The sequence below is a fragment of the Lacerta agilis genome, chromosome 4 (genome assembly GCF_009819535.1).
Source record: "Lacerta agilis isolate rLacAgi1 chromosome 4, rLacAgi1.pri, whole genome shotgun sequence".
NCBI classification, from domain to species: Eukaryota; Metazoa; Chordata; class Lepidosauria; order Squamata; family Lacertidae; genus Lacerta; species Lacerta agilis.
In genome coordinates, this window is record NC_046315.1 from 62,994,765 (window position 1) to 63,008,669 (window position 13,905).

Genomic DNA, 13,905 nt, shown 5'->3' on the forward strand with positions numbered 1-13,905 from the left:
ACCCGCATGAAGAGGATCCCCATTTTTCTCCATGTGGATGTACCTGTAACTGTGGAGTCACCACAACATTTTCATGAGCCACTGGGTAGTTTTTTCTGGGAGAATGGCACATACACACACATAAACACCATAGAGGATTGTTGGTGGCAAATATAGCATCCTCGCAGTCTTGAATTAATGGTCCATTTTCTCTAGGCCTTTGCCACCTGAGGAACTAAGCAAACTCATATATGAAGCCAGTGGTCAAGACATCAGCATTGCGGTTCTTACTCAGGTAATGCAAAAGGAAGCCTTTGGATACCTTGAAGAAACAGCTTTGTTTCTCTCACCGTGTTTCAGTTTTCATGAATGTGACGAAGGCCTCTAAGACCAATGCTCTTTTTTTCCCTTCCACTGTCCTCAACCCCCATAACAGGAAATCATGGTGTACTTGGCTATGTATGTCCGGTCACAGCCCAGTCTATTTGCAGAGATGCTCAGGCTCCGCATCGGACTCATCATTCAAGTGATGGCCACAGAACTTGCTCGCAGCTTGAATTGTTCCGGTGAGGCCAGTTTTGTTGCCAGAAGCCAATAATGGAACAGTCCATGAGTGATGCCCCACTTAACAGCGGATGAATCCAAAGCAGGATGACAGTAGGTGTGATTGATACCGTATTGGCCCGAATATAAGCCGCACCCGAATATAAGCCGCACCTTTAAAATCCCACAGGCACTCACACCCGTTCCGTTTTACCATATGTCTGTTTCAGCAGTGATATTGTAAAGGCCTATTTTTGTAAGCTTGCAAATTTAAGCTGCACTTCAACTTTTCACGGTCAGAATTAAGGGGGGAAAGTGAGGCTTACATTCAGGCCAATACGGTATGTAGAGAGTGTGTGTGCACACTTCTGAAAGGGAATTGGAGGAGATGGTAGAGAGAGGGAGGATGGAATTCAATGCTGTGCAAGTGACAAGTCTTCAAAATTGGCTCTGGGGGGGTTAAGGGACCCTCTGGAGCAGATTTGATTCAGAGCACTGCTGGAAGACAGTGCACAGTAGCTAGAGGTGGTGATATTAATGCCATATTCATTAATAAATGTACAAAATAGCAATAATATATAATAAGCTGCTACAGTTTTAAGTTCTTCCACCAGGAGAGTATCTGTAGGGTTGTTTTAATAGAAATCAGGATGAATTTGCAGCACAATGCTAGAGTTAAACTTTGCAATCTGATCCATGTTTACTCAGAAGTCAGTCCAACTACTGTATGTTCAATGGGAGTTTTCCCCAGGCGACTATGCATAGAATTGTAGCCCAAGTTCGTTCTATCGGTTACTTTGCCTTTGTTTTGTGTCTGTGAATCGGGCAGGTATCATTTTCTTAAAAAGCACCCCCCAGGGATTTGCTGTTTGTTCCTGCCTTCCTTCCGCATGCTTGACAAAGTCTGCTCCAGATGCCATGCGTTTTTATTCTTTAAGTATAAAATGCCCCAGGAAAACAACTGCGTTAAACTGCATTTAAACTGATTGACAGCAAGGGCTCATTGTCTGCCATCCCACTTTCAGGAGCTGGTTAGGAAGATATTTTAAGATAGACAATTATCTTCACTGTGGTTCTGTATATGAACTTGAGACCTGTGACTCAGAAGTGAGAATGCTGCAACGATATACATAGAGGAGAAAGGGTGCTATTTATCCCCTTCGGTGTAAAACAAAGCCTTTTTGTACTAATGCAATTTATGTGGGCTTGTCAGAGGGGAGAAAGCCAGAAAAAGTACCCAGCTGAAAAAGATCGCACCAGCTACTTACCTTTCATTAAGTGATGCAGGGTGAAGGCAGAGCTTGCCATTAATTTGGTAAGCTGAGAAATAATAATGGAGCCGTTCATTAAGTGATCTGTGCTATTGACAACTTGCTCTCCTGCAACAGCGACTGCATTGCCCTTATTACTTTCCCTTATATAGGTGAAGAAGCCTCCGAAAGCTTAATGAATCTAAGCCCCTTCGATATGAAAAATCTCCTCCATCATATTCTCAGTGGGAAAGAATTTGGAGTCGAAAGGAGCAGTAATACACTTTTCTTTTTAGTGCCATTTTTAAAATTACTCTTGTTCGTGTTTCATTTTTTTGGGGTAACAAAAAGTGGGGTTTTTTTCTTCTTCCTTCCCCTCCCTCTCCCTAAGTGCGTCCTCTCGATTCTTCAACATCAAGCCCTGCTATATCTATCCATGAAGTGGGTCATACGGGAGCAACGAAAACGGAAAGAAGTGGCATCACTAGGCTGAAGAGCGAGATGAAGCAGGTGAGCTCCTGTCTCTGCATTTCCTTCCAGGCACCTTCAGGGACTGGCTCATGAGAGCTCATTTCTCTCTGGTGGCTACAGCGAATCACTCACTTTCATCTACCTCTGCTTAATCTGACAGCATATCCTGCTAGGGTCCAAAGGGGCTGTGCGAGTGCTTCCACAGCCAACCCACAATATTTCAGCCTGTCACGACTGCTTAATAATAATAAAAAAGCAGGGAATGGCCGCTCACCTGTTCCTGAGGGGTGTTGTGAGGATAACATGGGGAAGTAGAGAACCACGTGCAGCACCTTGAGCTTGAATAAGAAAGGAAAGAGAAGGGGAAGAAAAGACGACCTGCCACTTAATGCATCTGAGGCATGTGCAAAAGACACTTGTCAATCCCTCTATCCTTAAAATACACATAAAGCCCAGCCCGCCCCATCTCATATTTCTTACAAATCATTTGAAAAAGGAAGGCACTAGTGGTGGTTTTATATCTTAGTTGGGAGGTAGTAGCTCACATGTTTCATCCATATGAGACCTTAATTGCTGATATTGGGCAGCAAAAACATTTCATGTTATTTAGTTTCTGTTGCTTGTTTGCAGCATCTGCTCTCACCATTTACAGTTTATTTGTTTTTTTTGTTTCGTTTTTCATTCTAGAGACATGGGAGGCTAAGTAGTAGCGAACAGGTGAAATGAAAGTGACACGTGTGTGCATATCAAGTTGCTAAATTTGCATGCTGGAAGTGCATATATGCATTTTGAGACGAGTGCATGGACAGGCGTTAGAACACATATTTAACCGTCAAGTTGAAAATGACTAATGTGCTCGTGTGAAAGATTTGTTGGCTCGCTCTCTCCGTAGCATGAGTTCCAGGGTGGTTTCCAAGGTTACTAAAGCAAGACTGCTATCCTGAATCAATAACCATGCGTAGCTTCCCCCAAACCCCAGCAACACACTCCGCCCCCAGAAAGCAAAAAAACCCAGGACACTATCATAGCATCACCATCTTAGCATAGCAGTGACATCCTCGGGGCCGTGTCACACTTTTGTGTTTTTAAGTGCTCACTTAGAAAGCGTAATATGCAATGCTATTTTTCTAGAAGAAGAAGAAGTGCTGGAACTCACCATGAACACCTCCCTCATTCTCTCTTAATGGCAATGGCGCCCACTTGAAAGGTGCTGGAACTGAGTTCTAGCTGAAAAAAAGCCCTTGTAATATGTGATAGGGCCATAACGTGCTTTAAAACAGTGGCATAATTCAGATAAACTTAACAGAGAGCCAGGATTCATGGCAGTTGTTTTGTATATTCACTCAGTGTCAAACTTGGGTTCAAATAGCCCATAGTTACTATGTGCTTGCTGTGATTTTTGACTACTTCTGTGCTGATCTGTAAGTGTTTACAACATTGGGGAAAACGTAGAGGCAAGAAAAGTTATCCTAAGCTTTCATGGAGGTGTTCTGAAGATGTGCACTATGGAGTAAGGCCATTAAACACAATGAGATATAGGAAGGCTGCCCTCTACTGAGCAAGACCATGGGTCATCCTAGTTCTCTACACTAGTGGGTCTTCAAGGCTCTTTCCCAACCCTACCAGAAGATGTCAGGACTTGAACCTGAGACCTTCTGCATGTGCTCCATCACGGTGCTAGTGGCAGAGCCCAAACATGTGCAGGATTGCGTTGTAAGGCATGTTTTATTCACCTAGACATTGCTGTATATTAGATTTGCCCCAGCCAAGCCCTGAAACATTTTATATGATTATATAGAAAGCCTGTGTATTAAATTAACTTTGCTATGAAACTGTTATGCCTTTGCAACTCTATACCCTCAGCTCATTGCTTTCAGGGTGCACATTATGTGTGTTTCTTTTTGTATATTCAACTGCCCACTAGAGGTCAGCATTAATACGATGTCATAATAGATGCGTTGTACTACAAAATTTCTCAGAGGGGTGTGGTTGTAAATATAGAAACATTCAAAACTCATTAAATTTGGGTATATTCATAATGGGTAGCTAGGCTTAGAAATCTAACGGCGAATTTATTTTATGTATTTATTTTATGTATTGCATTGCATTGTAGCAAATGGTGCAGAATCCCAGAATAATCTAAATTATAATTGAGTGTTTTAATCACATAAGTGATTGAATACCAACATGGATTCTTGTTAAGCCATATAAGGCTACGCAGCAACCTAGAAGTACCCAACAGCCCTTCATCCTGGCATTTCTCTAAAACCCAAATGACTTGTCTCTCTGGATATTTTTAAGGGCTTAGCTTAGCATATGTTTGCCTAGCAACAAATCCTCCATTGTCTTCTTCATAGGGCAGGCAGCTGAGCCATAGATTAAGCTGTGGCTATTTATTTGATTTGGTTCTTGCCTTTCCTCCAAGGGACTCAGAGCAGTGTTTTAGTGTCACAATACCCCTGTGAGCCACATTAAGTGAAAGGTCATCTGCTGGCCTTTGTAGCTCAGCAGGGATTTGAACAGGGGCTTTCTCCCACATCAAAGCTCGGCATTTTGGCCACTGCACTATTCAGGTGTTGCTGCAGTTGCACTCAGCATCCTGGCAAAGTGGACATATGCCACAAAGGTGGAGACGGCATCCTTACTTTAACTATGCCTTGTTCTTGAACCATAAAGGGAAATTGCCACTGTCTGTGGCTGTTTGAAACGCATGCTGAAAAGCATTTGCTGAATTCTGGAGAAGGGCAGGGGACAAGAGGGCACCTTCTGGGTTTTCCAACGCATGCCTACCAAAATGGAGACTGTAAAATGAAGCGTGGTGTGTACACATAATCTTGTAAATGCCACCTTGACAGATGGAGTCATTTTGTGCCCCGTTCTGTTAAGTGTGGATCTTTATATAGCCAAAATGGTACCATCCAAACACAAGAGGGAGGTATCAGCAGGCTTGGGAAAACACAAAGGCTTATGGGGGAAAATAATAAGTGTGTGGGCACAGACTATTGACTCTCTCTCTCTCTCTCTCTCTCTCTCTCTCTCTCTCTCTCTCTCTCTCTCTCTGTGTGTGTGTGTGTGTGTGTGTGTGTAAGTTAAATGGAAAATAGAGGAGGAATGGAATGGAGTATTGTGGGAAAGGGCATAGCTGTGTGGTTGGAACCCTGAACAGGAGCACACCACCATAATTTCAGAGTTCTACCTGATTTAATACTCAAAAGCTAGAATATATTCTTCTGCATTTTTGACCATTCAGTCAATTTCAAAGCTAAACCCAGACATCATGATTGAAGCTAAAAGGAAAGAAGTTCAGAAACATTGTTCTTGATACTGGGATGGTGTATTGGTTGTTTTGCTTTCCATTGCTTAGTTTGTTTGGCATCTTGCTTGCATGCAGCTGCATGGAATGGGGCTGGTGCAATGGTGCTCGTTGCATAGGAAATATAATCTTAACAATAGCTCAAACATGCTTCATGTATTTGAAAAGCTCCTCTTACTTTCCTTCATTGTTGCTGCTATCTGAAGGCCAGCATTTCAAGTAACAACACTGGGTGCAAAATCTGACACTTCTTTAAACTACTGTCTAGATGGTTTCTTAATAAGGCACAGAATGGGGACTGGTACAAATTATAATTGTTTTCTTTGATGCCAGAAAAGTTACAGCAATGACCTTCATTGCAGATTTCAACAAATGAGAGCATGGGGACCTTTATAGCTTGCTGCTCATACCTACATCATTTCATTTGTTTTCCACGTGGTGTTGTTTTTACTTATTCTTTCCCTTTGTTTTTCATTTATTTTGTAGTTCTTCTATGGGGGCCATTCCACATCAAGCAGCATGCATTCTTCCAGGTCCATGGTAATCTATCATTCAGTAACTTAAAATCACTTCCTCTTCGTAGGGACAGAAACATGTCTAAGTTTACTTCGCTTTTATATCTCATTTATTAAAGAACTTGTTTTTTTCCAGTTGTCTCTTACAATATAAGGCATACAAAAACATAACAGTTATAAACATGTATCTTATATTTAAAATTATGACAGTGTGTGTGTGTGTGTGTGTGTGTGTGTGTATTTACAACCCATTCCACCCCCCCCACAAACATTGCTTTATTAAAAGACTATGGGTTGTATCCAACAGCATTGCTTAGCTGATGACAAGGCTTCTGTCAGCAAAACGGGGAAGGAAGCCATTTTCAGCAATTTCCCCATCAGCTTACTGTCAACTGAAAAGACACTGTTGGATACAACCCTATAGAATTATTCCATGTCCTTACATTGTCAGTATAGTCATTTGTTTGTAGCTTTGTGTTCAGTGTGTTGATAAACCTATGAATGAAATGTCCAATTAAAGCACAGAATATGTAGATGTTGTGAAAGGGAAATGTAACTGTGAATCCCATACTGAGCATAAGAAAAGTCCTGATGGATCCAATTGGGAGGCTGGCTAGTCTAGCATTTTGTTTTGAGTGAGTGGCCAGCTGCATCTGGGAAGCCCACATTAGAGGAGTATGAAGGCAGCAGCTCTTCCTTGCCATGTGCCTCTCAGCAACTGGTATTCAGAGGCATTCTTGGTCCCGAACCTGGTGTTTACCATTTAACCATCAAGGCAAATACCCATTGAAGGAACTGTTGTCTAGGCATTTTGTTGATCTGCTTTTAAAAAGCTATTCAAGTCTATAGTCATTCACCACCACATTCCATATCATTGGATTCCATATGGTTAATTGTGTGTTGTGCAAACAAATACCTTATTGGGTCTTTTCTGCATCTTCCATCCATTAATTTTAGCGGGTAATCCTGAGTTCTGATATTACGGGAGAGGAAGACACTTTTTCTCTATTTTTCCACAACACTCCTTCCACACCCAAAAGTGACTTGGCAGGACACATTTTCAGGCAGGAACCAATCTCAAGAAAAGCCTGAGGGGCATCTCTGGAAGACTAAATGGTTGAAAAAAATGGATAGGCCAACACACCTAGTATTGAAGGAGACAAGAGTAGCTACTAAGACGCAGCCAGGAATAACAGTGGCTTACAGTAATCCATTTGAGGAGCAGAGATGCCTGAATGTGAGGAGTCAGTTTAGACTCCCATCACCAAGCAATACATATTCTGCTTTTTCATTTGGTGGTTGAAATCTGCCAGTACCTTTTAAAGCTGTCTGAAGCCTACCCCAACAAATCTATTTTTAGTTACAAAACCTTGAAGAGAAATTGATAACACATTTTTTTAAGATTTGTAAGGGCTAGGAGAAGCCGCTTAAGAATGTGCTCTGGTCCATTTATTTTGACACTAACACTCCTGCTTCCCCCTGTTAAATGGCTGTGTGAAGAACTATGCTACTTTATACACTTTGCCGTTTATACACTATGGTGCTTTATACACTTTGCAGGCTTGCTATCGGGACCCACAAGTCATTTGCAGTGATTTATTAGCAGAAGGGATCTTATCGTTGTGGGTACAGGTGACAAAACCACCACAGTACGGATACACTAATTGCTCAAGCATTGACATTTCCACTGAACCATGGCATGATTAATGTCAGCTCTGCTGAATGGGTTACAGCCTGACTCATTCAATATCCAGAACCTCTGCATTGCAAATGAACATTAATATAGCAAAGGGGGAAATTTCTTTAACATACATTTAATGGAAATAGACCAATAAAACTGTTTTAAAGCATTACACACACACACCCTGACTTTCCTGTTGGATATCTATCACAGGGTGTTTATAGATTTCAAATTGGCTGGCCTTTGAAAAATATTTGGGGAAAAGCAAGCTGTACCAATGCAATGTAATCTTCACTAAGTATTCTGGCTGAGTTATGTAAGTTACATTTCACAAATGACTGTCACACTTATCCACTTTGGATTCATGGCTTCTACTTGTGTAGAAGAGACTTTTTCAGCTGGTGTAGCTTGTGAGAAAACTGCAGGCATCTTGACTACTGGCCTCTACTATACAAGGTTAAGGAGCTACATCACCTTTGATCGTTGGGACCCTCTAAGGCAGAAAGAACCCCATTAAGACATTTATGACATCTCTGGAATAAATAATTTTGGAAGTTGTGCAAATGAACTAGGCTCTAATCTTGAAGACACTAGGGAATAAGATCCATTGAATTAAGTTTGATGAGTCTTGCTTCTGATAGAACATAGACAGGGTTGTGCTGCTTCTGTTGGAAAACAATCTGCTCTCTTATTGTAGGTATTGGCTATCCACACCAATATATATACTGTAGCAAGATTGTTATGTATAATAAGCAGTAACCTGTTGAAGGACAGGTGGACAGCTTGCAACTCTTTACCTTAATCAGTCTTTCCCCAGTGGGGATTGAAATGGAGCTTCTGACATTTTTGGTGAAATTTGTCCTTTTTTTCAGAGATGCAGTAGCCCATCGTCCCCTACTAGTACATCATCCTTGACAGGGTCTGGTGGGCACTGTATCAGTTGGGGTGACCGACAAGGGCAGTGGCTTCGCAGGAGGAGGCTGGATGGTGCCATTAACAGAGTCCCCGTGGGTTTCTATCCTAAAGTGTGGAAGATCCTTCAAAAGGTACATTTGGAAGCAACAGAAGGGGGAGGGAAATGCCATGCGTTGTCTGATTATGTTAACTTTTAGAGTACGCTGTGTTGCTTTGGATTATATCTAGAAACAGATATTGAATTTCTAGTTCATAGGTGTTCCGTTCAAATATTCGGAAATAACAGTGAGTAGTAGACCAACACACTTGTTCCTATAGTGCAAGGATATCCATTTGTGCAGCAGAATTCACCTCCTTCCTTCCTCATATGCACCCTGCATTCTCCCCAAATCTGCTCCTGAGCATTGGGAGAAGGGATTTAGGAAGTGCATGGGTTAAAGAAGGGGAGGGGGAGACCCATTTTGTAGCTAAAAAATCCTTCCAGAACTCACAGAACAAAATTGCCCAACATGTTTCTCCAGAGCACTGGTAGTTAAAGTAGTCAGGGGTGAAATACTGGAAGGAGAGCATGGTGGGAAGACTGTCCAATATAAAAAGTAATAATTAAAAGCAGAATTAAAACCCTAAAAGCAGCAGAATACAAGAATGCTATTAAAGAGAGCACCAATAATACTCAAAGCTCAATGAAACATCATGACTGAAAAGACTCCATAGCAGAGACAGGACTATGAGCAGGGCTGACGTGTCTTACAATTCAAAGCTTGCCTAAAAAGAAATGTTAACTTTTCCAGGAATGGCACCATAATGTACCAAATGAAATGACATGAATCATTTTCTGCCTAGAAATTAAACTCCCCAGGCTCAATTCAATACAGTGGTACCTCGGGTTACATACGCTTCAGGTTAAGAACTCCGCTAACCCAGAATTAACGCTTCAGGATAAGAACAGAAATCATGCTCTGGTGGCCCCGTTAGCTAAAGTGGTGCTTCAGGTTAAGAACGGACCTCCGGAACGAATTAAGTACTTAACCAGAGGTACCACTGTATAAAATTACTTTAATTATTTAATAGAATCAACTGACTCTACTATTCTATGCTTACAATTTGAACCATAAAAGACAATACAGTGGTACCTCAGGTTAAGAACTTAATTCGTTCCGGAGGTCCGTTCTTAACCTGAAACTGTTCTTAACCTGAGACACTACTTTAGCTAATGGGGCCTCCCTCTGCCGCCGCACCACCGGAGCACAATTTCTGTTCTCATCCTGAAGCAAAGTTCTTAACCCGAGGTACTATTTCTGGGTTAGCTGAGTCTGTAACCTGAAGTGTCTGTAACCTGAAGTGTCTGTAACCCGAGGTACCACTGTATGCTGCCTCATTTCCCCTTAGAAGCAGCAATTCCATCTAGAGCCCTCTGTTGTTGTTGCTTGCTACTCTCACCAAATGTCTACTTTTTATCACCCTTTGATTACAAATTTGATGGGGCCACCAAGGAGCTGATAACTATGTTTCCAAAGCAAAAAATGTGGCTAGTTAGAGGTTTGTTAGCCTTCTATATCACACATCACACGTGAAGCTCCATGTGTCCTTGAGTCACTGCACCAGAATAAGCATAATTACATTTCTGAATCCACAGCTCTGAATTTCCTGCAAGTGTTCCACATTCATGACTAATTTGCAGCCAGATTTATCCTGTATTTTGATCTCACACAAGTAATTCCATGCTCGTGAAGGATGTTTCTGGAGAGTAGCATAATTAGACCGTCATCTGTTCTTACTATAGAATGATAACCTTTTCTTTGGCAGATGTACTGAAATAATTTTACAGTTGCTGGTTTGTTTATTTTTAAAACCTGCCATATATCATAAAAACAATTCTCGGAAGAACTTGTTTAAAAGCCAACCACCTTTCAACAAATCCACATAATTAATTTCCTTAAATGTTGATTCGTTTAATTCTTACTATTTACCATGCTTTAATATTGAAATGTTTGTATACATTGCAGTGTCACGGTCTCTCCATTGATGGCTATGTCCTTCCTTCTTCAACGACAAGAGAGGTAAGACTTCAAGAAGCTCTTATGTTTTAACATAACTCCTTAGTACAAAGAGTTGCAGCTTAGTTCAAGATAAGGTTAAATATTGTATGCTCAGCCATGTCTGTTCAATACTAGCCTGTTGTGGAACATTGCAAATATAATGCTCCTGAGTGCAAATAATTAACTCACAGTAGAGATGTGAAGACTCGGGGTGGGGAAATGGTAAGATTGGGGAGGGGGGAATGGGTTTTTTAAAAATGCCCACATTATTTTTCTTTTTTTAAAAAAACTTTGTGTGTGTAAAAATGGGGCGCATTCCCCTTCCCCAAATTTTCCACTTTCCCATCTCTACCTTAAAACCAGCTATCATGTTTTTCTTGTATTAGGAGAACAGGTCAGAAATGTATACGGTTCCAGGTATGCTTGAACTATAATGCTTCTTCTTTGAATACATTAACATTTGGAATCGTTCCTGTCTATGTGGCCCAAAATGAGATACACTGGAAGGAAGCTGTTGGGGCAAGAGGAAGAGGGCATATCTGATCCATTATAATCAATGTTGTCATTGACTTTAGCTGTGGGTGGACTAAATGTAGATTTAATGAGATGGAGCCTTTTTATTTGGGCTAATTTTAGAAAACGCAAGCCTTTTATAGAGTCACATAACACTCTTCTTTGGGCAGAAAATAATGATGTGTTGTGAATAAAAAAATATCTTGCAATCCTATTCTAATCCTGCATGTTTGCTTTGAAATTCTTACTGCCACATATCTATGCCTAAGGTTGCAGCCTTCGTTTGCACATTGTGACCAAACATACTTCTTTTCTTAATTAGCTTCCTAGGGGTTTGCAGCTCACATTACAGAACATTCTGCATTTTATCTTGCCTTGCAAGGTGAAAAATAATAATCTTGCTTTGAATCCAGCTAATACCCATTGATTTTGAAGGGCTTTCATTGCCTACTTTGGGTTCCAGGGTCATCTTATTGCAGGCCTTTACCATTCCTGACAAACAATTGGTCTTCAGAGTTCGATATGAGGTATCATCGCTGCAAATGTTTTATCTTCTCAAATGTTGACTAATTTATCATGGATGATATCCAATGCTGCATAGAATGGCTTTTGGTATTCTCGAAGCACCCACTCTCACAAGGGAAGGGCAAGCAATCTCCAGCAATTTCCCCTGCACTCTTCGCCAAGGCAGACTCCAGAAGAGCACGGAAGGGGTTGCACTTTGTAAAAGGGAACTGATGAAAACAGTGCCTTTTTAAACATTAATGACAGTTACAGTAGGATTTCTTACATGCGGGTATTCAGAACAAAAACTAACACTGGGTCCTTGTTCAAAGCGACAGCTCATTTTTTTGTGTGGCATAGTATCAAATAGCCCTTTTGGCGCTGGTTCCTTCTGTGTGCTGCTTCCAGAGTACAATGGAAAGGGGCTGGGGGGGGATCTATTATTAGCAATAGGCACCGAGTGTGTTATCAGCTCTGTACTTGCCAAGTGCTCATAATTACTGCTTAATGGGGCATTCTAATTTTAGAGGCAAGGTCTATTTTTCCAGTTTTCATTGCATGGAAGATGGAAATGGGGTTATTGGCTGCCAGAGCATTAGAACCACATGGCTATTCAGGGGATTTTTTTTTTAATGGAAACAAACCAGTGGTGCCAGGGCAGTGATTACTTCTGTGATTGGTGTGTCCTCTCGATCACTGACAGGATAAGCTTTCAATTGACACCAAGGAGACAAGATCCTTCAGGCCATCCTGTCCTGTTCAAAATTCATTTAGTGAATTCTCCTTTGCTAGACTTAAATTCTACATTTGTAATTTTCCAGACAGTGACAACTTAATCAGAGGTCCTTCCAGTAAATGCTTTGAATTAGCTTTTGGATTTATTTTTTAGGCCTCCTTGGCAAACTTGAGTTCATCAGAGTTAAACTTTGTGTTTCCTAGAAGGAACTGTTTATGGTCAGACGCATGGTGGACAACTTTGGAAGCTTCCATTGGTAGCAGCCGTTTTGGAAGAATTATCTCTGGCTGCAGTTTAATTTAGCAAAGCCCAATAATGTGGTATCTTATGCTGATACTATCCTCAGTGCAGCTGAGGATAGATCCAGGGTTACAATGTAATCTGGCTAACATTTCCTGTGTAGGTGCCAAGTATTTTCATCATGTTATTAAGTGGAATCCAAAGTTTTAAGGTAAGTTATCCCCTTACCTTACTCAGAAGAAAATTGTCTCCACAAGTCCTTCACTTCCTCCAAGGAAGCTACAAGTTTTGTTGGCAACCCTCAAAAGTTACAGGAAAGGACACATCTTTCAGTACTCATTCTTCTTACTGATTGGGCAGCAAAGTCTTGTGCATCATCCTGAGAAGCTTACAAACCTATGAAGACAAGAGTTGTCTCATTTTTGTTGTTGTTGGCAACTGCCAAGTATCAGTCATAGATGTTTGGTGGCTGCTAGAGTTTGTCTTCATGGCATTGGACTTAGAGAGGCACTCTGGTGGTTTAGTCTCACGAGGAGACTCTCCCACATATTCCCATAAACGTCTGAGTAAGTTGTTATGCTTGTGAAATTGTTTGTAGGACTGTCTCATGATATGTTCTGGAGTTGTACCGCAGAAGCTCCCATATCACAAACATAATGCGAGAAGAGGACTTAAATCAGAATGAGAAGTCCTCTTCAGTGTGAGCTGATTACTGTAATTGGTGGCATTGACTGGAAATTCCTGGATTTATTTATTGGTTGCGGAGGGGAGAGTGGTTTTGTTTTTTGCCTTGAGCCAACAAAAATCAGCTTTTTTTGTCCTTACTTATAGTATCTAATTATTTCCCCTGTCTGTAAGGGAGCTTAGGGTGTGAGTGTATGACTGACCCATGGTCACCCAGTGAGCATCATGGCTGGGGATTTGTACTCTAGTCTCCACAGTTGTTGCTAGTTTCCAGCACTCAAAACTCGACTGCAAGTTCAGTGTACACACGTTTTGACTAACCTCCTCCACTCCAATCATCTTCTTGAGAGGGCACCAGCTAGGAGAGAGAATGTGCTCTGGCATCTTTTCTGTCTGTGTAATGTAATTTATGGGGAGATGATAAATTATCTTCACTATCAAGAGAGATTTATAAAAACTTGAATCCTTTTAACAGGCCTGTCAGAACTTGGCAACATCCAATTTTGTTGCTTAACAGGAATC

The 13,905-nt window shown here is 41.2% G+C and overlaps 1 protein-coding gene across 3 annotated transcripts in view; it reads left to right on the top strand.

The window, feature by feature from the left end:
* The window catches only part of PHKA2 (phosphorylase kinase regulatory subunit alpha 2), a 51,329-nt gene that overhangs the window by 34,567 nt on the left and 2,857 nt on the right, over positions 1-13,905 (top strand). Inside the window, exons 25-32 of one of the 3 annotated variants that reach the window (XM_033147318.1) lie at positions 196-274; positions 416-545; positions 1,946-2,047; positions 2,164-2,282; positions 2,931-2,960; positions 6,043-6,096; positions 8,625-8,798; positions 10,674-10,727. In XM_033147318.1, coding sequence (XP_033003209.1) covers positions 196-274; positions 416-545; positions 1,946-2,047; positions 2,164-2,282; positions 2,931-2,960; positions 6,043-6,096; positions 8,625-8,798; positions 10,674-10,727 — 742 coding nt within the window. The remainder of the gene's footprint in view (positions 1-195; positions 275-415; positions 546-1,945; positions 2,048-2,163; positions 2,283-2,930; positions 2,961-6,042; positions 6,097-8,624; positions 8,799-10,673; positions 10,728-13,905) is intronic. The other 2 variants (XM_033147319.1, XM_033147320.1) reach the window with 2 other exon arrangements.